General features: G+C 40.4%; 1 protein-coding gene across 1 annotated transcript in view; it reads right to left on the minus strand.

The window, feature by feature from the left end:
• The window catches only part of SLC6A20 (solute carrier family 6 member 20), a 24,304-nt gene extending 8,686 nt beyond the window's left edge, over window positions 1-15,618 (minus strand). The window contains exons 1-4 of the mRNA XM_060781789.2: window positions 15,133-15,618; window positions 7,719-7,859; window positions 4,624-4,715; window positions 2,288-2,515 (exon numbers count right to left, since the gene is read on the minus strand). Coding sequence (XP_060637772.2) covers window positions 2,288-2,515; window positions 4,624-4,715; window positions 7,719-7,859; window positions 15,133-15,259 — 588 coding nt within the window. The 5' untranslated portion in view covers window positions 15,260-15,618. The remainder of the gene's footprint in view (window positions 1-2,287; window positions 2,516-4,623; window positions 4,716-7,718; window positions 7,860-15,132) is intronic.
• Between the last annotated feature and the right edge of the window lie 6,723 nt (window positions 15,619-22,341).

Below are 22,341 nucleotides of genomic sequence, written 5' to 3' on the forward strand. Positions count from 1 at the left end.
ATCTAGGAAAGACAGGAAGGAAGGAAAGAAGGAACAAAGAGAAAGGGAGGTAAAGAAAAAGGGGGAAGGAAGGAAAGTTAGAGAAAGAAGGAAGAAGAAAAGGAAAGAAAAGGAAAGATGGAAGGAAAGGAAAGAGAGACAGCAGAAAAGAAAGAAAAAGGGGGAAGGAAGGAAGGAAGGAGGGAAAGAAGGAGAGAAAGAGGGAAGATTGGCCACAGCAACACGTGGCGGGTAAAGGTTGTTATTTCTATTATTATTATTATGATGCTATTGTTCCTATGAGACCCTTTTAGGGGGAATGAGAGAGGTGTCAGGTCCCAGAGGCAATGTATTGCATTATTGTTATTGTTATGATGGTGGTAAAATAAAAGGAAATAAAAAGTGAAAGAAGGAAGCAAACAGGGAGGGAAGAAAGGCAAAGGAAGAAAGGGGGAGGGAATGAAGGAAAGAGAGAAGGATGAAACCAAGTAGTGAAAGAAAGAAAGAGGTAGAGAAGGAAGAAAGGAGAGAAAGGGGGAGGAAAAGGGGGAAGGAATAGGTAGGGACCTCTCTTTCATAATAGTCCAGATATCTACCTCAACTTTGATAAGTTTTACTATAGGCCACAGCAACGCGTGGCAGGGCACAGCTAGTGGATACTAAGATGACTAATGGTCATTCCACAGAAAAAGTAAAATACCATCTCATGAGGACAGCTGTCCTTGGCCATTACCATTTCCACAGCCCAGCTTTCAAAAAGGACAGAAGGAGCACCACCACGGATAGGATTAATGATCCTTTTAGATTCTCCCAGAAGGACTAAGCTCTTGCCTTTTCCCACTCTACTCAGAGAAAAGGGTGATGGCTATTTTTTGCAAGAGTTAAAGTACAGAACTTACACTGACCCATAAATAAGTCGACCCAGGTTTTAGATTAATTATTTGACTAAAAATTCTGGATTTATACACAAGAATACAGGGTAAATCAAACTTCTAACGTATATGAGTTCTTCAGAAGCTACATTTTGAGGGTGAAAATGTATGAGCGATAAAGCTCATGATCTGTTTCCAATCAGTTCTGCTCATTGCCGTCTAAAAATACCAATAGATCAGTTAAATATGTGAGCTGACATTTTTATTTCAAGGGATGGATTCCTTGAGCACAAGTTTAGCTTTGCATATGTCCACCAGAGTGCTCCATGGAGATAACAGATATCTACGCACTAGCAGTCTCTCTCTAAATAGAAATCGACATGGACATAGACTGAGACAATGTTTTTATGTTTTCCCTTAGACTGCAACTAGACACTGGTTTTAAAGGGTGGATCTTTCCAGGTTTTTCTCCCTCTCTTTTTCATTGTATACTTCTTAAAGGTGATGCCTGATGTAATTAGTACTGAACTGGCTTTTCATTTTTAATATAATGACTGTTATACAGTACTATGTTTTTTATAATGATTTTTTGTATGTTCTTGTGTTGGTAATTGCAATGCTTTGCCATGCTGGGAACTGCCCTGAATCCTCTCAGGGAGATAGAGCAGTATTATTATTATTATTATTATTATTATTATTGACACAAAAGTAGAGTATGTCACAGCAAACGAGATCTATATGCAGGATATTATTATTATTATTATTATTATTATTATTAATATTATTTTACTGACACAAAAACACAGTATGTCACAGCAAATGAGATCTATATGCTGGATTTCGTACCGCAAAATCACAAGTTGAACACTTCCCAAGCGTCTAGGACTGTGTGATGTATTTTTGAATGATGTGTGCAGATCCAAGTAAGGTGGCCTTTTAGAGCTGACAGATCATGATTTTGTCACTGTTCATTGTTTCCAAATGCCAGCTGAGATCTTTTGGCACAGCACCCAGTGTGCCAATGACCACTGGGACCACCTGTACTGGTTTATGCCAGAGTCTTTGCAGTTCGATTTTGAGGTCCTGATAACGGCTGAGTTTTTCCTGTTGTTTTCCCTCAATGTGACTGTCACCTGGTATGGCGACATCAATAATCCAAACTTTTTTTTTCTTTTCCACAATTGTGATATCTGGTGTGTTGTGTTCCAAAACTTTGTCAGTCTGGATTAGAAAGTTCCACAGTATTTTGGCATGTTCATTTTCCATGTCCTTTGCAGGTTTATGATCCCATCAATTCTTTACTGCTGGTAGATGGTACTTGTGACATAAGTTCCAGTGAATCATTTGAGCAACAGAGTTGTGCCTTTGTATTATTATTATCATTATCATTATTATTATTATTATTTCTCCAAATGAAACTCAAGGAAGCTTCTTACCTTCCCCGTATGTTCTGTTCCTCTTAGAATACAGAGATAGACCACCAGCCAAGCCAGGATGAGGCAGGCTGCTTGCTCCCATTGTAAGCCTCCAGTCTCTTCGATGGATGGAGAAATATTGAGCGTTTTCCTGTACCAGAAGTACTGAGTTGGTGTAGCTTTCTCACACTCTTCTACATAGTCTGTATGATTGCTGTTCAACGGACAGTTTGCCCATGGCAAAGGATCCTTTGGATGTGAAAGAGACATCAAGCACAATGATCTTAAGTAGTATCAGGTCAGATTTAAAATTAGGGGTAAAAGTGGGACAGTTTGAGATGATTCGGGACACTGTGTTAATGCTAAACAATCACAGAATGCATACTTCCAACATTTCACGGATGACAGTTGGGACATATGTGGCCAAGCAACATCAAAGTGTAGCTAAAATGACAAAATTATTAATAAGGAAGAACAGACAAGACAGAATGGTCTGCAGCAGTTTGCTTTTGCCAGAAGCAGTTGGGAAGGGCAATATTCTGCCCTCTCCTCTCTTCTGAGTGAGTTGAATGTAAACTTGTCCCTCTGCACTTTGAACTCAGTTTGCAGCAGTTGACATAAGTTGAGGACAAAGGGATAGAGTGGGAGGATGAAACTGGGACATTTAAAAAACATCTGGGAGAGTGGTGTGAAAAAGGATTCATCATTCAGTACTATCCCTGACAAATCAGGATAGTTGGAGAAAATGGGAACTCAGAAGATAAGGTAAGAGTAATAGATAACTCCTTCATATCAGTGGGGACTATTTACGTGAAACAGGGTGAGGTCACATATCTAGTGTCACGAGAAAGTTGTTTACTGGCTTGTTAGTCAGATACATTGCTAAACATTATTTCCTAATGAACATCCAGAATTCAAATGTGGTTATGTAATGTCACTCTTATCAGCAAAACTCAATATGTCATTCTGGAAACTATTATATAGCTAGATAGCTGATTTGAAAATACTTTCTTTTCATGGTCACCCTTGCTAGAGAAGGACGTCTAGAAGATATATGTATTCATATATTACTTTGAACAATATATAACAGCTTTTTGAAAAATAACACACCTCATCCAGACTTGCAGCTAGAGAAGGCTTCAGCAACAGAGGAATTTTAAAAGATCATTGATAAGCAGTTGTAACAAGTATGGTATATATCAAGATTCAGAAACAGCATGTCTCCCACTTGGGGGAGGAAGACTGCAAGGCACTCTTCTCTTCAGCTTCTGGTCTTCCCAGTATCTGGTTGGCCAGTTGCAGTAAGAAACAGATAAAATCCAGATTATCTGCTTTGAACTGGATTATATGGCAGTGTAGAAGGGGCTTGGGACAAACTTGGGATAAACTGATCTTTACTCTGATCCAGCACAGCTTAGGTTGTTAAATGGACCTTAAGGGGGACTTCTATTCAATTAATCACACAGAAATTAGGCATTAACCTTTCCAAAACTGCAGTCAAGACAATGTATCAGGAACAATTCTGTACATAGTTTGATTGACTTGAGTGGGAGATAGGCTAAATCAACTGGTGGTGCATCTACACTAACAAATTAGCACTTTAACTGTCATAACTCAACAATATGGAATCCTAGGACTTACGTTTAGTGAGGTACCAACACTCTTTGGCAGATCTTGCAACATTACAACTCCCGGGTTTCCATAACATTTAGTTCTAGCAGTTAAAGTATCATCAAACTGTATCGATTCTACAGTGTTTGTGCACCCTTTGTCTGGGTTTTATCCATAGTGCAGATTGTTTGTGGAATTTCTAGTTCTAAGAATGTACCAAATAAGTCTTTATTGGTCTACCACAACCTGTTATCCTCTTGATGTGTTGCGCTATAAATTCCATCATCTCCAGCCAGCTGTGCTGATCTGGATTTTGAGGGACTGTAGTAGTTGAAGTCTGGTCTATAGATCAGATCTATAGATCAGAGATGAGAATACCAAGACAAGTTTTTGCACTGTCCTAGGGTGATCCAAAACACATGCATTAAAATTTATATATGGACCTTAACAAAATGGCTAAATTAGTGTGGTGAAGGAATGACTTTTAATGCATGCCTACCTAGATGTACACTACAACCAACTTGCATGCAGTATACAGATGCAAAGAGAGAAATGATCAAAAGAATGGTGTTTTTATCTAAAAACGGTTTGTACAAGTGATACGGTTCTTTTTCTTTCCTCTGCAACTAACTTTTCTCAAAACTTGCAGAGGGTGGCAGCTATATTTGCCACATGCACTCAAGCCAAAGATCAGTCTGGGAGATCATGATGTGCAGAACCCTGCACTTCAAAGCATTTTGACTCACCTGAAATGAATGAAAAAGATACCAGAACGCCCAGGCATTGATAACATTGTAGTACATAGAGAGGAAGAAGGAAACGACAACACTGGCAACACCTGAAAAGTAGAAAAAGAATGGAAGAAAAAACCATCACTTTGCAATTGCATCACCACTTTGCTCATAAATGCCCTGAATTTTCTTAGATCAATATTTCCACATGGCTTTTTTGAAAGACTGAACTTCTGAAAGCCTCCAATGTCCCTTGACTATGAACCTTACTGTACACAGACCACTTTTACTTACTGACTGACTGACTGACTGGCTGACTGACTGATTTAGGCAATCCCTCGTAGCTTGATGATGATTGTCTTCCAAATGTGGTGTCTTGACAGTGGGTCCGTAGTTGGCTGTGGAGCCCTATTCTTGTTCTGCATCTTCTCCCACAGTAGGGCATCTGTTTCCAGACGGAAAGCGGACCCAGTCAGGGTTGGCTTGACGTGCCTTCCTCTTGGCACATTTCTCCTTTCGCCCTCCATTTGTACCTCTTTGAATTCTTCAACATTGCTAGTCACAGATGACCTCCTGCAGGCCTGTAGCCAGGATTTTGTTTCGGGGGGGAGGGGGTGGTAATTTGGTTCGGGGGGGCTGAGTCTGAATGAAAGAGGGTCTAGCCTAGCAAACCCTTTGTATCGTTACCCCAATACCCCCATGCATATGGGATATATTGAGCATGGTGATCAGATCATGATATGAATAAACATAACATTTTAAATAATGTACTAGTAAGGCCTTTTTGCGGACCACCATGAGAATTTCGGGGGGGGGGGCTGAAGCCCCCCAAGTCGGGGGGGCTTGGGGGGCTTCACCCCCCCCCCCGAAATTCTCATGGTGGTCAGGCTACATGCCTGACCTCCAGCTAGAGCACTCAAGGGCCAGGGCTTCCCAGTTCTCGGTGTCTATGCTACAGTTTTTGAGGTTGACTTTAAGCCCATATTTAGATCTCTTTTCCTGTCCACCAACATTTCATTTTCCATTCTTGAGTTCAGAGCAGAAACGGTGATCGGGTATTCGAACAACATGGCCAGTCGAGCGGAGTTGATGGCGAAGGAGCACCAATTCAATGCTGGTGGTCTTTGCTTCTTCCAGCACGCTGACATTTGTCCACCTGTCTTCCCAAGAGATTTGCAGGATTTTTTGGAGACAGCACTGATGGAATTGTTCCAGGAGTTGCATGTGATGTCTGTAGACAGTCCACATTTCGCAGCCATATAGCAGGGTTTTGAGGACAATGGCTTTATAACAGCGGTTCTCAACCTTTGGGTCCCCAGTTGTTTTGGCCTACAACTCCCATATATCCCAGCCAATTTACCAGCTGTTAGGATTTCTAGGAGTCAAAGGCTAAAACATCTGGGGACCCACAGCTTGAGAACCACTGCTTTATAAACAAGCACCTTGGTATCCGTATGGATGTCCCTGTCCTCAAATACTCTCTGCTTCATTCGGAAGAATGCTACACCCACCCATTTTTCTTTTCTTTTTCTTTTTCCTTTTGGGGGAGAACAGCAAATACTGCGGCAGAATCTGGGTAACAATGATCTTTATCGCACTGAGGTGGCTGTTTGGCAAGAGGTATCACACAATGATGTATAAGGTTCTTTACTGCTACTATGCCGGAATCCACTTCTGTGCGATAAAGCTCTATGAGGAAGCCACCACAGACATACCTTGGTTTACAAAGACTCTGGCAACAAAGATCCCTTTTACAAAGCCTTTTTTACATCCCCTTTCTTCCCTGTCATTGAAGAAGGAGAGGAGTGTTCACACAGTGTTGCAAGACAAAGTGGAATATGCCGCATAGTCTGCCCTTCACTCCTAAGTTAACCTGTTTTCTTCTGTGCAATAAAATCCTAATGCATGATGAATAGTTCATAGCTTATGCATAACTTAACTCAGTATTTCTCAACCTGGGGGCCAGAATCCCTGGGGGGGGGGGTCACAAGGGGTTTCATAGGGGTTGCCAAAGATCATCAGAAAACATATTTCTGATGGTTTTAGGAATCCCTTTGGCAGAGAAGGCTGAAGATCTCTCCACCTGCCCTTCACTTCCTTTTTGGAAACAGACAGTGAATCCTCCCACCAAAAGCCCTCATTTGCTGTGATTGGCAAGCCTCTCAGCTGTTTCTGAAACTGCAAGTGGGGAAAGGAGAACAGACATGCACTGTGCAAGGCGGCGTGATGCACATGTGCAGCAAGGGAGAGCATGCGAGGCTGGAGGGAGGCTCGCACCAGCCTCCGTCCAGCCTCTTTGGTGGTGTTCAGAATGCTCTTTGATTGTAGGTGAACTATAAATCCCAGCAACTAAAACTCCCAAATGTTAAGGTCTATTTTCCCCAAACTCCATCAGTGTTCACATTTGGGCATATTTAGCATTCGTGCCAAGTTTAGTCTAGATCTATCATTATTTGAGTCCACAGTGCTGTGTCGATGTAGGTGAACTACAACTCCAAAACTCAAGGTCAATGGCCACCAAACCCTTCCAGTATTTTCTGTTGGTCATGGGAGTTCTGTGTGCCAAGTTTGTTTCAATTCCATCGATGGTGGAGTTCAGAATTCTCTTTGATTGTAGGTGAACTATAAATCCCAGCAACTACAACTCCCAAATGACAAAATCAATCCCCCACCCCAACCCCACCAATATTCAAATTTGGGCTGATGGGGTATTTGTGCCAAATTTGGTCAAGTGAATGAAAATACATCCTGCATATCAGGTATTTACATTATGATTCACAACAGTAGCAAAATTACTGTTATGAAGTGGCAACAAAAATAATTTTATGGTTGGGGGTCACCACAACATTAAGGGGTCATGGCATTAGGAAGGTCGAAAAACGCTGACTTAACTGCACATTTTCAATGTCAAAACAACATTTTAGCTACCAACCTGGTCAGAGTTCATACAGAGAATAGCAAGAAATATAATTGTACCAAATATATTGGGCTGTTTTCAATTTAGAAACCAAAAGAGACATGAAGGGAAAGTAATCAGCTTCAAATAATCTAGAATTACTTCACAGAGAGATAGAAAAAAAATATAGTGCTATATATCAACATGAACGCACCAACCCCACAGAGGTAAGGACTTATTGCTTTCCATGCTCCAATGCTCCCTTGTCGCATGTGCTGTCCTACTGCAAGCTCCAAGTATAACAGTGGCATTCCTTCCAATATTAGCATGATCAGATAGGGGATTAGGAATCCACCTGCAAGAGAAAGAAATGCCTGTGTTTAGGCAAGTATTGGATTTGGTTCACTTTTTTTTTTTTAAAGTTAAAATACTCAGGACATTATTTCACACTTGCTGCTATTCCACACTTTCAGAAAGGCATGGGGGACTGGTTACTTACCATTATTGTGACAGGAGGCTTTAAACAGCTGTTGGTGTTGTGCAATTGTGATCCCACAGCTGTATAAAGCCACTTTTTTTGAGGGGGGGCCATTGTGGGCTCAAGCTTTTGGCTAATAAATAATGAATACAAAGAATAATTGAGGAACATGTGCAATTAGAATTCGGAATGGCTATAGTATTATTAATAATAATAATAATAATAATAATAATAATAATCTTTATACCTTGCCACCATCTCGGGGACTCGAGGCGGCTTACATGAGACCAAGCCCAACAAACATCAGTAAAACAACAAAGCAGTAAGCAAATAAAACAATACAATTAATATAACTCACATATAAGCAGTAACACACAAAAATTTAAAACCAATGGCCGGGCCAAATGTAATAGATTAGAATTTTAAAATAAACACTGGGCGTGAACAGAGGTAGGATATATCTAAGCGGGAAGATTTTAAAGGATAATGTAGGTAGACGATTTCTGGATCATGGGATTTTAATGTTTATACTAGGATGATTTTATGCTTTGTCTGAATGTTTAAATTTTATGTATGTCTTATGTTTAATGGTTTTAATTGATTTTAAATTCATAGTTATATGTAGTAATTAGTTACTATGATTTTGTTGTGTACTTTATGTTGGCATTGAATTTTTGCCATTAGTGTGTTGTAAACCACATTAAATCCCCCCAGGGGTGAGAAAGGTGGTAAATAAAGACAGTAAATAAATAAATAAACAAACTCTTCCCTCCCGCAGTGCAGCTTCCCCGCTTTCTCACTTTGCCTGGTGAAAACGATGCACCAGAAGTGCTTGGATTCGCTTCACAAGAATCGCTTCATAAGAAATGATGGGCAGCTTCTGACAGCTCCATCACAGGGAGGTGGTGGACTGGCAAACGGATATCACACAACATGGTGCGGTAAGGACCATCACCAACATTGACAGACCTGCTACTGTGCCAGTTTGCCACTTCTGTGCAATAAAATCCTATTGCATACTGAATAGTTCATAGCTGAGTTTTAGGAAAGCAAGACATAAATGTAACAGCAGCAACAGTAACAGCAATGGGTTGCTGTAGGTTTTTTCAGGCTATATGGCCATGGTCTAGAGGCATTCTCTCCTCACGTTTTGCCTTCATCTATGGCAAGCATCCTCACTACCTCTGAGGATGCTTGCCATAGATGCAGGCGAAACGTCAGGAGATAATGCCTCTGGACCATGGCCATATAGCCCAAAAAAACCTACAACAACCCAGTGATTCCAGTCATGAAAGCCTTCAACAATACAAATAACAGCAATACCTGCTCGGTGCTAGGAATGGCTAGGGATTGCTTTTCAATTTGATTATTTAAATAATAATAATTTGCCCCCAAATCTCAAATGTAGTCACATATGGGGTAGAAAGGCTTCAGTGTGTTAAGCAGTTGAATGAGAACTACTAGATTCATATATCCCAACAATTAAGTTCAGCTAAGGAGAAATATGGAAAGAAGGGAGAAAGAAAAAGAAACTGGGATGTTTTAAAAGTGGATTAAAAAGTTGGGTGACAGAGGATGCCAAGAAAACCCAAGAAGTTTGAATTGACTTGAAAGCCAATGACATCAACAACATAGCAGGTCTAAATCACCATTAGAACAGATGTGCTGAAGTTAATGGGTAATTGTTGCTCCTAACTCATTGATTTCAGTGAGCCACAACTTACCCTGGATCCAATCCAGTTGTCTATTACATTGTAAGTACATGGACACATCTGGTTTAGATTAGCAATGCCAGAATAGCTTTCTGTAAATAATTTTAAACTCTCAATGTGATTAAGAAGAGTCTTTCACACAGTGCAGACTCTGTGAGTGTTAAAGGATAACTAATAGTTGTAAAAACATTAAAATGTAATCATGGGAAGAGAGGAAAGCTCAAGTGTGGTGTGGCATGTTTAAGCAAAACAAAATGCCAGAAAGTAAGTTGGATGAAAATCAGTTGAACCTTTTGGTGATTTAGAACTGAGATGTAGCTAGTTATCATATAAGAAAGAACATACTTAAAGTAATATTTTCCCCCATCACTCCTCAAATATGGAATAGATGAAACTTCCAATTCAAGCCTGGCATAAGGCATTTTGCTGCCTGTGTCAAAGCATAATACCTCCCAAACCCATTCCACATATGAAAGCAAATCAAATGGGGAAATGAATCTTATGTAACACTGGGATGGCATAGTAGTCTTTCTTATGGTTGAGCATGATTATCTAATCCACTGTTTCTCAAACTTTGCTCCTCTAGACGTTTTGGACTTCAGATGGTAAGCTGGTTGGGATTTCTGGGAGCTGAAGTCCAAAACACCTAGAGGAACAGAGTTTGAGAAACACTGAATGGGCTCACACTCCTCCATCTTTCTCCTATCTATCCACTAGAGTTGTGCATTGATTCATTTTCCTTCATTACATCCATTCTTTCGTTGCTTTCATTACTTTGGGAGCATGTAACGGGGAGGTTCCTCCCGGTATGAAAATCAGCTTGCCATGAAAGCAAGCGGGAGCTGATCCCGGCTCCTCGCCTGCTTTTCATGAGCAGCCTCCTTGCCTTGGAAAGAATGTGTGTGTGGTGTGGGGTGCAGGCCCAGAAAGCGTGTGCACCTGCCTACAGCTGAATGCCTCTCTCTAGAGTAGGGAAACAGGTAGGAAGCCTCCTTAAAGTATGTGCCTGCCTGCAGCTGAGCACTTCTCAGAAACAGCTTAAATGCCTATGATGGAAAGCGAAGCCTGGGAAGCCCCCAGCCATAATGGGCCAAAACATTCGGCACCCCAGAGCGAAAACAGATATCTGACCTCCAGATTTCGAGAAGCTCCCAATAATGGATTGGGGCCCCCAGAGAAAGCCAGGACACAAAATGGGTCAAACCTACTATCCACTACAGCTGCCTATGGCAACTCCTTCTTTCTGTAGAATATTAAGACCAGCTGGAACTCAAAGTGATACTTGTCAACCAGTCTGAAGATAATTTGCCACAAGTGCTTTCTGAATAATTTTGCTTCCTTTTCTTACATTTTTAATCAACTTTATGAAGAAAAAGAGGAGAAAAGAGCTCTTTCTTCCCCTCTCCTCTCCTCAGGCTATCTATTATCTATCCATCATCTGTCAACCTAAAACTGGTTTCCTTCTGCACCTTTAGAATTTGGGTGACTTGAAAAAGGGACTCCTCAGTATCATTCCAGTGAAAAATTGGCCAAAGTAACAAAATTATCCCAGAGTCTGGAAATCTAAATCAAAGGAAAAGAAATGATGGTTAATGTATTCTGCAAGCCAATCCTGCCATCAGGCAAGCGAGGATGAGCTGCTCAAAAGGGCTTTAGAAAATGGACTTGCCCATCCCCACCAGCCTTCACCATCTCCAGAAGAAGCCCCTTGAAACATGCCTTCCTTTCATCTCCTTATTGTATGCAGTAACAAACACTTTGTGTTCAATGCTCAGGAGGCCTTCGGAGATGTCGTTCTCTCAAAGGATACTGCTTCAGGCCTCATCTACATTGCCATATAATTCCATTTCATAATGCAGTTTAAGTGCATTGAACTCCATTATATGGCCATGTATTCATATACTGTATTTCAATGCAGTTAAACTGCATTATGAAACTACATTATATATAAGTGTAGATGGGTCTTCAGCTGGACCATAGGGAAGGCTGAGCGAAGGAAGATAGATGCTTTTGAACTGTGGTGTTGGAGGAAAGTGCTGAGAGTGCCTTGGACTGCCAGAAGATCCAACCAGTCCATACTTCAGGAAATAAAGGCCGATTGCTCATTGGAGGGAAGGATAGTAGAGGCCAAGATGAAGTACTTTGGCCACATAATGAGAAGACAGGAAAGCTTAGAGACGACAATGATGCTGGGGACAATGGAAGGAAAAAGGAAGAGAGGCCGACCAAGGGCAAGATGGATGGATGGCATCCTTGAAGTGACTGGATTGACCTTGAAGGAGCTGGGGGTGGTGATGGCCGACAGGGAGCTCTGGCGTGGGCTGGTCCATGGGGGCACAAAGAGTCGGAAACGACTAAACGAATGAACAACAAGAACAAGATGGGTCTTCAGATATGTTCTGAGGTCTGGTAAGGACAGCAAAGGAAGGCAGTGGTGGAATCTTCTCTATTTTGATTTTTTATCTGACATGGAGATGTACACGCAGTGGGCCTTTGCTATCTGCTAGGGTGTGCCTCCAGGACCTCTCAAAGATGCCAAAAATATGTGGATACTGGTCCTATTGTATACAATGGTATAGTAAAATGGCATCTCTTATTTAAAATGGCGAGCAACTCAAATGAGCGCCAGGGCTCAGCAGAAATTTGGCAGTCTTCTAAAAGCACCTCTATTTCCATCCTTGGATCGCTGCAGCCTGTTGCAACATCTTTCGAAACATCTTTGTTTTGGTCAAATCACAAGCGTGTGAAGGAAGAAATATCGAAAAGGACACACACGTTGGAGGCCAGCCGATTCCCTGAGTGGCAGCCAGTGGGGTGAGTGGAAAGAATGTGACCTGTAAACCCAGCCTTTGGTGATGCTGACATCTCATAGGAGGTGCATTCGCCAGCATGGCAAGAAAACTCACCCCCAATATGTCATTTTCAGTGGCACCCCCTGTGAGGACAACCTTCAAATAAACATTATTCTGGCTCAGGCCCCTTTCTTCGACTTTGAAATCACCTCAAAGCAACTGACTGACTCAATAGAAAACATGTTTTTGTCTCTAACCTTCCTCAGTCAGCTTTGTACAGCTGGCCCAAATATTTATGTAAATAACTGTTATTTGTTAATCTCCAGCATTAACATTCTTTAAAGTGGGGACTGTTTCACACTAGAAATGAGTGCAATCGGCACAGTGGCTGATGCAGGCAAACTGAAATGACTGTTCGGCCATAATCCGTTTTATTTGGGGTATTATTGTGGTGACCTCCTGCCTCTGCCTTTATTAACAGCTCCTTTGTTTGGAAGTTAGGTAACTTCTTTGTTCTCATAAAGGGAGTTCTGAAACACTGAGCAACTCTTGATACTGCAGTGGTGCCCTTTCGCAGCAGTAGGCCATACGAAAATGAAGAGACTGCCCTACATTTGGAGTGAGTCAGATTTCCAATGGGTTGTACACACTTACGGTGTTTGTAACCTTCATTTGTCAGGTGAAATGGTCCCCCCCAAATAGATAAAATGTGGGACAATTCTGTAATACATCATCTAAAAAAGTTACTTTTCAAAGCATTGTAAGGCTAGCAGTAGCTGCAATATAACTCCTTGTCTGCTTTAAAGCTTTACACGAGAGAGCCGACCCAAGATTTCTAGCATCTTGTAAACACACATTTTGTGATAGTCTCAGCATGAGATAACTCAAGATATTTTGCTGCCTAAGGTGAAGGACAAGATGGTACTCCATTGACCTCTTTGCCATTTAACCCTTTTATTTTCCAAATTATGTGTATCAATAATGAGAGGAACAGCAGGATTGGTGGGAAAACAAGATAGAAGTACAATGGAAATTTGTGGGGGAAGCTTGTCCCAAAAATCTTGAGTGAAGCAAGCAAGGGAATGTGCACACATCCCTGCAAAAAAACAAACAAACCAAAAAACCCTCCAGTGGACCACCAGTGGTCCACAAGAATAAAATATGGTTTGCTGCCTCAATGTTGCTACTATGGATAATAACACAGCTGGTGTGTTCATTTTTAGGCCTGTTCCTTGGGTTATTTGGGGTGTTGATTCAGAAAATTGTATTGGCTCTAGATTATTAAATATGGTTTTCTGTGGGAGAGCAGATGGCAACTACTGGATGGCATATGTTTTGTATTGGAAACTAGAGCTGATATGGTCTATCCAATGCAATTGTCTGAATCAGCACCCCAAATAATCAAACTGAATCTAAAGTTGACCAAAAACTTTCATTCGGAAGGGGCACCAGAAGTCCAAAAAAAGTATTATAAATGAAATTTAAGAAGCTTGAACCTGTTTCATTGCTAAGAACACAGTGAAGATCTTAAACATTAGTACCCTTTTGGTACTAATGTTGGAGAGTGGTCCCTGGTCAAAGTAGTCTCTGGTCAAGCAGTCCCTGGTCAAAAAAAGGTTGGGAACCACTGATCTACACTGTAGAGTTAATGCAGTTTGCAATACTTAGACTGCCATGGTCCAAGGCTATGGAATCGTAGGAGCTATAGTTTTGCAAAAGATTGCTGGTGCCTCAACAAACTATAACTCCCATGATTCAATATCACTGAGCCATGGCAGTTAAAGTCGTGTTGAACTACATTTATTCTACAGCGTGAATGCAATCTATGTTTCCAAAAGAACTTTAAACACAGAGAGGACAAGCTAACATTTGCGATCTTACCTGAGGAAGAAAAAAAATCTTAGGCTGGCCCTGGTTACAAGCAATATGTTTCATTAATTGCTTAAGTTCTTACATCTTTCATACCAAAGTGCACCCCTCCCACCAGTAATAAGAAAAATGGGAAAAATAATGGAAAACAATTGAGAGGTTATGCATTTGGGAACTTCATGAATTACACATAACACGATAAAAGCTTTGCCTACAAGTCCCATCAGTTGTTGAATTCTGCTGCCATTTGTTTCCTCATACTATGCATTTGTTAAAAATCAAATGAACTTCCTATATATGGTGAGTAAAAAACATTGTCATAGCAACTTACAGCATTTTACTATTATTGGAAAAATAATAGTAACAATGTAATGGTAATGATTACAATTATGGAGATGACAGTTTAACCAACCACTTTGCTCATCATGAGCGTTGTAAATTTTCCACTAGTGATTTTTTTTTTTTTGTGTCAGGAGCATCCTGTTGTGATTCCACATTCCACTAGTGATTCATTAAAATCAACTAAAGAGATTGAAAGTTAAGCTTGAAGGAGGGATATAAGGCATCGTTACTAACGTCTCTTAATTATTATAGCAGTTCGGCTGGATATAATATCATCAAGTCAAATTATCCTTCTCTAAATGTGACTAGAGCCAAACTAGAGCCCAATCAATCCTCCCATACTATTTTATAATGACATTTTGGATGAAAAATAAAGGCACTTGTTCCCTGATGATGATGATAATGATGACGACAGCAATCTAAAATCAGACTCACCTCCTCCGTGCATCTGACATAAATAAGGAAACCTCCATACGTTCCCCAGTCCCACTGCATAAGAAATGCAGGCAAGCACAAACTGGAAGGGATTGTCCCAGAGTGGCCTGGATTTCTCCACTTCCATCCTCAGGTACCGGTTCCTCACAATGTGGGCTTTTGCCTTGGTTGCTTCAGGTGCTCCTCAAGAACTGCTGGAGTCCCGGTGCCAACTTAATTCTAAGAGGAAACCGCTTGGCAATTGCTATGCAAGGTTTTTAATTGCTAATCTTATTAACAGGCACTTTGCAAAGTGGGATTGCCGGAGAGACAGATAGAAGGGAAAGCAAGTTGTAAAATAAAAATTTCCAGAGAAATTATTGTTTAGATTTCGGAGTGTATTGCTGGGGAAGAACTGAAGTTTGGCAGTCTAGCAGGGTCCCATGCTGGCTTGGTGTCGAAAACATTTCAGGTTGCGCAAGAGTCTGCTGTGACAGACCCATGGGGTTTTGGGAACTATTTGCACCTGTCAGCATCTTGCTTCATGATTTGTATGGGGGAAAATTGACCACACAGTATGGGTTTGGGTTCATACACTCTCCACCTTACAAACATTGTCTTTAATTGGTGAGGTATCCTACCGAACACGGGGGAGGAGCTTTCCCTGAGATATCAACAACATTTTGCCTGGGCATTTGATCAAAAAGGAATTATGAAGGAGAAAAACAAAGTAAGCAATGGGGTAGCATTGAAATATGCTTTATTTTTTGAGAATTGCAGGTCAAAAAAGGACAAGCTTTGTCAAGATTGCCTTGGATCTCAAAGGGGACTTGGGGTAGAAGCTGTTTTGATTTGGTAAATCTGTAATGGTATCATATGTGGATTTAATGTTTACAAAAAATGTGAAGGAAGAAGGCACACTGATTGGTTAACCAACATAATTTATATACGTCGTTTCAATGTGAATGGTCTCAAATGACTATCAAATTTCTAGCTCAATCTGTGGGATATACAGCTACTGTTTTGTTGCTCTTATGTTGTGCATATGAAGGCTACAGCCATGCACTCTCTGGCTTTGTTTTTTAACAAACTAACCCAACTTTTGGAAAAGCATAACCTTTTGGGGAAAAGATGATCTTTGAGATCATAACCTTTTGGAAAACCAGAATCTTCAAAGCCTTTTTGGAAGCTTGACCTTTTGGAGATGAATTAGCATTCAGACCATTTGGAATGATCATAACCCTTTTGTAAAGTATGATCTTCTTGAGAAAAGTTAAATACTTGCTTGAGTGAATCTTCCACTTAGTTGTAAATATGCACTTGTATTTATGCAAGGCAAATTAGGTTTCTCAGCAGTTAGACTAATATTTCTTTGAACTATGAGGAACAAAGATTATGCCAATGCACAAAATATGTAGCAGATCTTCAGAAGTGTTGTTTCTGTGCCCAAAAACATCTTCTTGTTGTTGTTGTTGTTTATTTGTTCAGTCACTTCCTACTCTTTGTGACCTCATGGACCAGACGATGACAGAGCTCCCTGTTGGCCATCACTACCCCCAGCTCCTTAAAGGTCAAGCCAGTTACTTCAACTATAACATCAATCCATCTTTCCCTTGGTTGGTCCCTCTTCCTTTTTCCTTTCATTTCCCCTAGCATCATTATCTTCTCTAAGCTTTCCTGTCTTCTCATTATGTGACCAAAGTACTTCATCTTTGCCTTTAATATACTTCCCTCCAGTGAGCAGTCGGGCATTATTTTCTGGAGTATGGACTGGTTGGATCTTCTCACGGTCCAAGGCACTCTCAGAATTTTCCTCCAACACCACAGTTCAAAAGAATCTATCTTCCTTCACTCACCCTTCCTTATGGTCAAGCTCTCACATCCATAGGTTACTACAGGGAATACCAAAAACATCTACACTCCCATAAAGCATATTTGGTTTTAAATCATGCTCTCAAGATACAAAAATAAGTTCATTAAAAATAACATAGTTGGTCTCATAACCTTCATGTATTCAACATACAGGTGCATAACTTGTCAGTTCAGTTACATATAGGTTTGAAGTGGTGTTACTGTAATAGCAATAAATAGGGATCTTTCTTAGAATCAAAGAGCAACTTCTTAACATTCTGGGAGTCTAATGGAATCTGTCCTCTAAAATGGAGTCTCAGGTCTGAATAGTCCCAGATCTGATCACATGGTATGCAGTCCCTCCCACAACCTCAAACAACATAGAGTTAAGGGAAAACTGCATACCAATACACACATATACAATATAGTAAGCAACCTGAATTATATACATAACAAATAACTAGTATAGGAGGCTTGTAGAAGGTTTCTATTTCCAGCACTAACATCCATTGGTTTTGATAGCAGATCTATTTTAAGTATGACTAAGCCTGGATGTGACCCACAGTGTAATTTTGTTTTCATTCTTGTATGCATTATTAATTATGTGAAATTCCATGTTAATTAATTCCACATAAGGTAGCTGAATTAACGATAAGTATCAAATTCTTCAACAGTTGGCAAGATCTGTTTTTCTTGTTTCTTTTTTTTAAAAAAAACCTCTTTGTTAAGTTGTTTAAAAGGTACACATGTTTGGCACGATTGCATACACATTTGGGCAAGAAAAATACAGCATTAAAATAAAGGATCCACAAGTTTTCTATTGCAGTTGTTGGAAAGAGTAGTGATTTCCTTAAGAGGCAAATATAGGAAATTTCCTTTAAGTCTAACCGAGAAATACATTACTTAATGAGGCAGTGCGATGCTCTGCTGATGACTTAGTTTGGGATATAAAAGGTTAGTCATTGACGCCTCGGTTAAAAATACATAATGGTAATTCTATAAAGCATGAGTTTATAATGGCAAGTTAATAAATGATAAGACAGTCTGTGAGATAAGAACACTGCTGGAACACTGATGGACAAATATATGACAGAAAGGAACATCAGATAAAACACTGGGGCATAATTTAAGTTAAATATTTCCTCAGCTTTTTGCATCTCCATGAAATGTAAGGCTGGAATCCTGCACTCATTTACCCAGGACAAAGTTCCATTCAACTCAACAGAATTTATTTTTGAGTAAATTCAGATTTCCTGCTTCCTGAATAGATAGATGCAGGCATCCAACAAGACTAAAAGCCCACATTTGGTTGCTGGGGGTCACCCTTGGTTACTAATTTGTTCAGGTGTCCACAACTTGGAGACCTCCAGATATTTTAAATGACAACCCCCATCAACCATGGCATGGCTGATGGTCAGGGATTTATTTATTTTTTGTCGTTTCAGGGGCATCACTTCTGTTGTGAGAGAATTGGCTGCCTGCAAGGACGTTGCCCAGGGGACGCCCAGATGATTTGATGTTTTTATCATCCTTGTGGGAGGCTTCTTTCATGTCCCCACATGAGGAGCTGGAGCTGATAGAGAGAGCTCATCCGCCTCTCCTCGGATTCAAACCTGAGACCTGTCGGTCTTCAGTCCTGCCGGCACAGGGGTTTAACCCACTGTGCCACCGGGGGATTATAAGCGCTATAATAAAAACTGCAGAGCAAAGACTGTCTCGTGTCATACAAGTTGTTATTGTGATATGAAGATGGTAGGTCTTCCTGAAAACCATTTATTGCTCTTACAGGAAAAACCAGCTGATTCCTAATCTATCTAAAACACAGACGTGTGCTTATCATCTTAAGAACAGACAAGTATCTCAAGCTCTGAGGATTACCTGGGAAGGAATCCTACTATAGCATTGCAGCACACCCAAATATCTGTGAGTTACCTTGGACTGTGCTCTGATCTACAAGAAGCACTGCCTATTTGAATATCAGCCAGCATACCAACGCCTTAAACAAGAAAAAAACATCAAAGATCTATAAAGATACTCGTAGGAACACCTCAGCACGCGAGAGTACAAAAATAGCAGGCTAAAACCTGGAACGTCAGCCCATGGCTGATACCAAATGAGAGACTCCTCACTGAGCACACAGAAGAGTGGGCGACTTGGAAGGTGCTGAACAGACTGCATGGTGTATGGTGCTCAGCTGGGCCCCTTCCCCAGTTTTGCCTCATTAGAGCTGGTTCAGTCAAAGTTTCTGAGATCGGCCTTGCAGGTACCTAAATGCGTTTCTAATGCCACCCTGCGACTAGAGACGGGCTTTATGAGAGTGGAGGCCAGGGTGTGGGTGGCCATACTCAACCTCTGTCTCAGACTATCCCATGCACCCTTTGGTCTTGCCCCACTAACCATGAAGGATGACTTCCAATCCACATGGAAGCAGGCGGTAGCATCAAAAATCTCATTGGGATTCCCTCCAGGTCTACTGTTCGCTATGGATTACAATCAAGCCAAAGCACTTATTAAACAATGTATCACAGACACAGAGCGACAACTAGATCTGGCCTCGGTTCCAACCTTCCTTATCAATGAAGACAGCAGATATCTTGCCTCCCTGGCTTTCACCTCCCAGGCTTTCACCCAGGCTCGATGCCACGCTCTCCCATCAGCTGTACTCGAAGGCCGCTACAGGAAGATCCCTTTCCCAGAGAGGCTCTGCCCCTGTGACTCGGGTCATGTAGAGACAATAGAACATGTGCTCCTTCAGTGCTCGTTCTACAGGGATATCCGTGCCAGGCTTATTTTACCTCTGATATACAAGCACCCAGGCCATTCAGGACAATTTTATACCTTCCTGCTGCTTGCAGATATTAATTCAGCTACAACCTACAATGTTGCAAAGTTTTGTGCAGCAGCATACAAAATCCGTCAGGGAATAACTAGTCCCAAAAGTTAACTGTGTGTCCAGTAATCTTCTTCCCTGAATCTACAATTTGGTGATGGATCTGGGCATTGTATGTTTTTACCCTGTTTCCCCTTCTGCTCCCTCACCCATATTGTGCTTCAGTCGTTATATTTATATTTTTAATGTACCAAACATACCAAGTTTGTATGAAAATGTGACTCTATTTCCTATGCTGGTCAATGACCGAAATAAATGATTTGATTTGCCTGCACTCTGGCATCATGAGAGGCAGAGCCAACCTTAAGAAATGGAGCCACGAAGTGGAGACCACGACATGCAAGTGTGGAGAAGAGCAAACCACAGACCACTTACTACAATGCAACCTGAGCCCTACCACATGCACAATGGAGGACCTTCTTATAGCAAGGCCAGAGACACTCCAAGTGGCCAGCTACTGGTCAAAGGACATTTAGTATAATGCCAAGTTTCTAAAACTTCGTGTTTTTAAAAATACATTACAACTTTACCCTCTGTTTGCTTCTGATACAATAAATAAATAAATTGCTATATATTTCTTTTCGTGGTTATTAGGGAGACCAGTTTAAGCAGATGCTTAATCTGTTCCGATCTCTGTGTTACTTACAAAGAATTATTGTACTGCTTTGCAGTCCTCAACTGTTCTTATTAAAATGAGTATACTTCAAGGACTTGTTTCGCTTAATTTCCCTCTCATTATGATTGCAACTGCAATGAAAAACATAAACCATAAACACTTAAAGAAATGCTCACTTTACATTGTGAAATCTAGTTTAATCAAATATTTTCATAACTTATTTTTTTTTAAAAAACATGATAATGCAAGATTTAAAATTACAGCTCTCGGTAAAAGGTAAAGAATCTGATAAAATATGTGTATAAGAATGTGTTTACAGGCAATCCCCATGTTACAAACAAGATAGGTTCTGAAAGTTTGTTCTTAAGTTTAATTTTTATGTAAGTCAGAACAGGTACATTTATATACTACTCCAGTCAGAGGTATATTTAGAGGTATATAGAGGTATATTTAGGCTTTTTCTCATCATTCAGCATCTTTTGGAGGCTTGGTTTTGGCCACAGGGGAGTGCTGTCGCTCCATCTCCTTGCCAAAGAGCTTTCATTGTTTGTAAACTGTCCTCAAAATGCCGTGCCTATTCTATTCTAGATAGAGATACATGTCCTTCTCGCTGTTATGAGAAGGAAGTGTGAAGTGTCCGTCCTTAGAATGGATATGCACATGGGACATTAAGAGTTGGGACCTGATCACAAAGGACATTGTTGTGAAAAGCTTTTTAAAACTGGCATTTCTAATGCATTGGCTTGATCAGAAGACGATGCACGGTGAGAGAGTGATGGGGTGGGAAAATCTAACATGAACAGTTCTGTGGCCAGAACATCACGTTATGAAAGCAATAACAGTGGCACAGTGTCTTCCGACAAGGAAAATTGAAATGTTTAACCATCCTCACTACCTCTGAGGATGCTTGCCATAGATGCAGGCGAAACGTCAGGAGAAATGCCTCTAGAACATGGCTCTATAGCCCGAAAAAAACCCACAAGAACCTAGTGATTCCAGCCATGAAAGCCTTCGACAATACGTTTAACCAATTGTTTTTCGCTTCTATATTTTTTCAAGTTGCTTTCAACGTTACTCTAATTAAAAGGTATTGTTTCAATAAAAAGGGGCACTTTCCCCCCTCGCATAATAGTTGCACCCCTTTTTCTTTTCTTTTCTTTTTCATTTTTGCTGGAAAAAAGGGGGAAAGTGCAACGATTATGTGATGAAATGTGGTATATTTTCTTTTAAAAATGAAAACATTAGCTCCAAATCAAGCCCTCTCTTGTGGGGCATCTAATGTGGTTTTACACCCCTTCAACTGCCAGGCTCATTGCTATGGAATCCTGGGAGTTGTAGTTATGGGAGAGGTAAGTACTTCTTTGGCAGACCTTGTTAAACTGTAGCTCCCAGGCTTCCATAGCCTTGAGTCATGGCAGTTACAGCAATGCCAAATTACATTATTATTTTCAATGAATTTTATTATTATTATTTCCAAAGTCTACTCATTATAACATAACTATTGATATACAAAGCTACCAATCAACAGTAGTAATTTTACCTTTCCAATAACAGGAAAACCCACACATCCCATTTGAAAGAAAACTTCCCAGCCTTACATCGAAATAGCATCTTACAATAATTTGTCCTATCAAGCAATATATATATATATATATATATATATATATATATATATACATTTTACAGAAAGTATTCAAAAGTGACCTAATTGTACATTTAACATAATTTTGATCTTCTTTCTGACCATGTATTTCAAATCACTCAACATTATTACAGACCAGTCTTTAAATGTACTATCTATATATTGTGTGAAAGGCTTCTAACAATTTTGAAAACATTGTATTGTTTTATTTCTAAGAAGATGAAATAATTT

Source organism: Anolis sagrei, chromosome 6 (assembly GCF_037176765.1).
Source record: "Anolis sagrei isolate rAnoSag1 chromosome 6, rAnoSag1.mat, whole genome shotgun sequence".
Lineage (NCBI taxonomy): Eukaryota > Metazoa > Chordata > Lepidosauria > Squamata > Dactyloidae > Anolis > Anolis sagrei.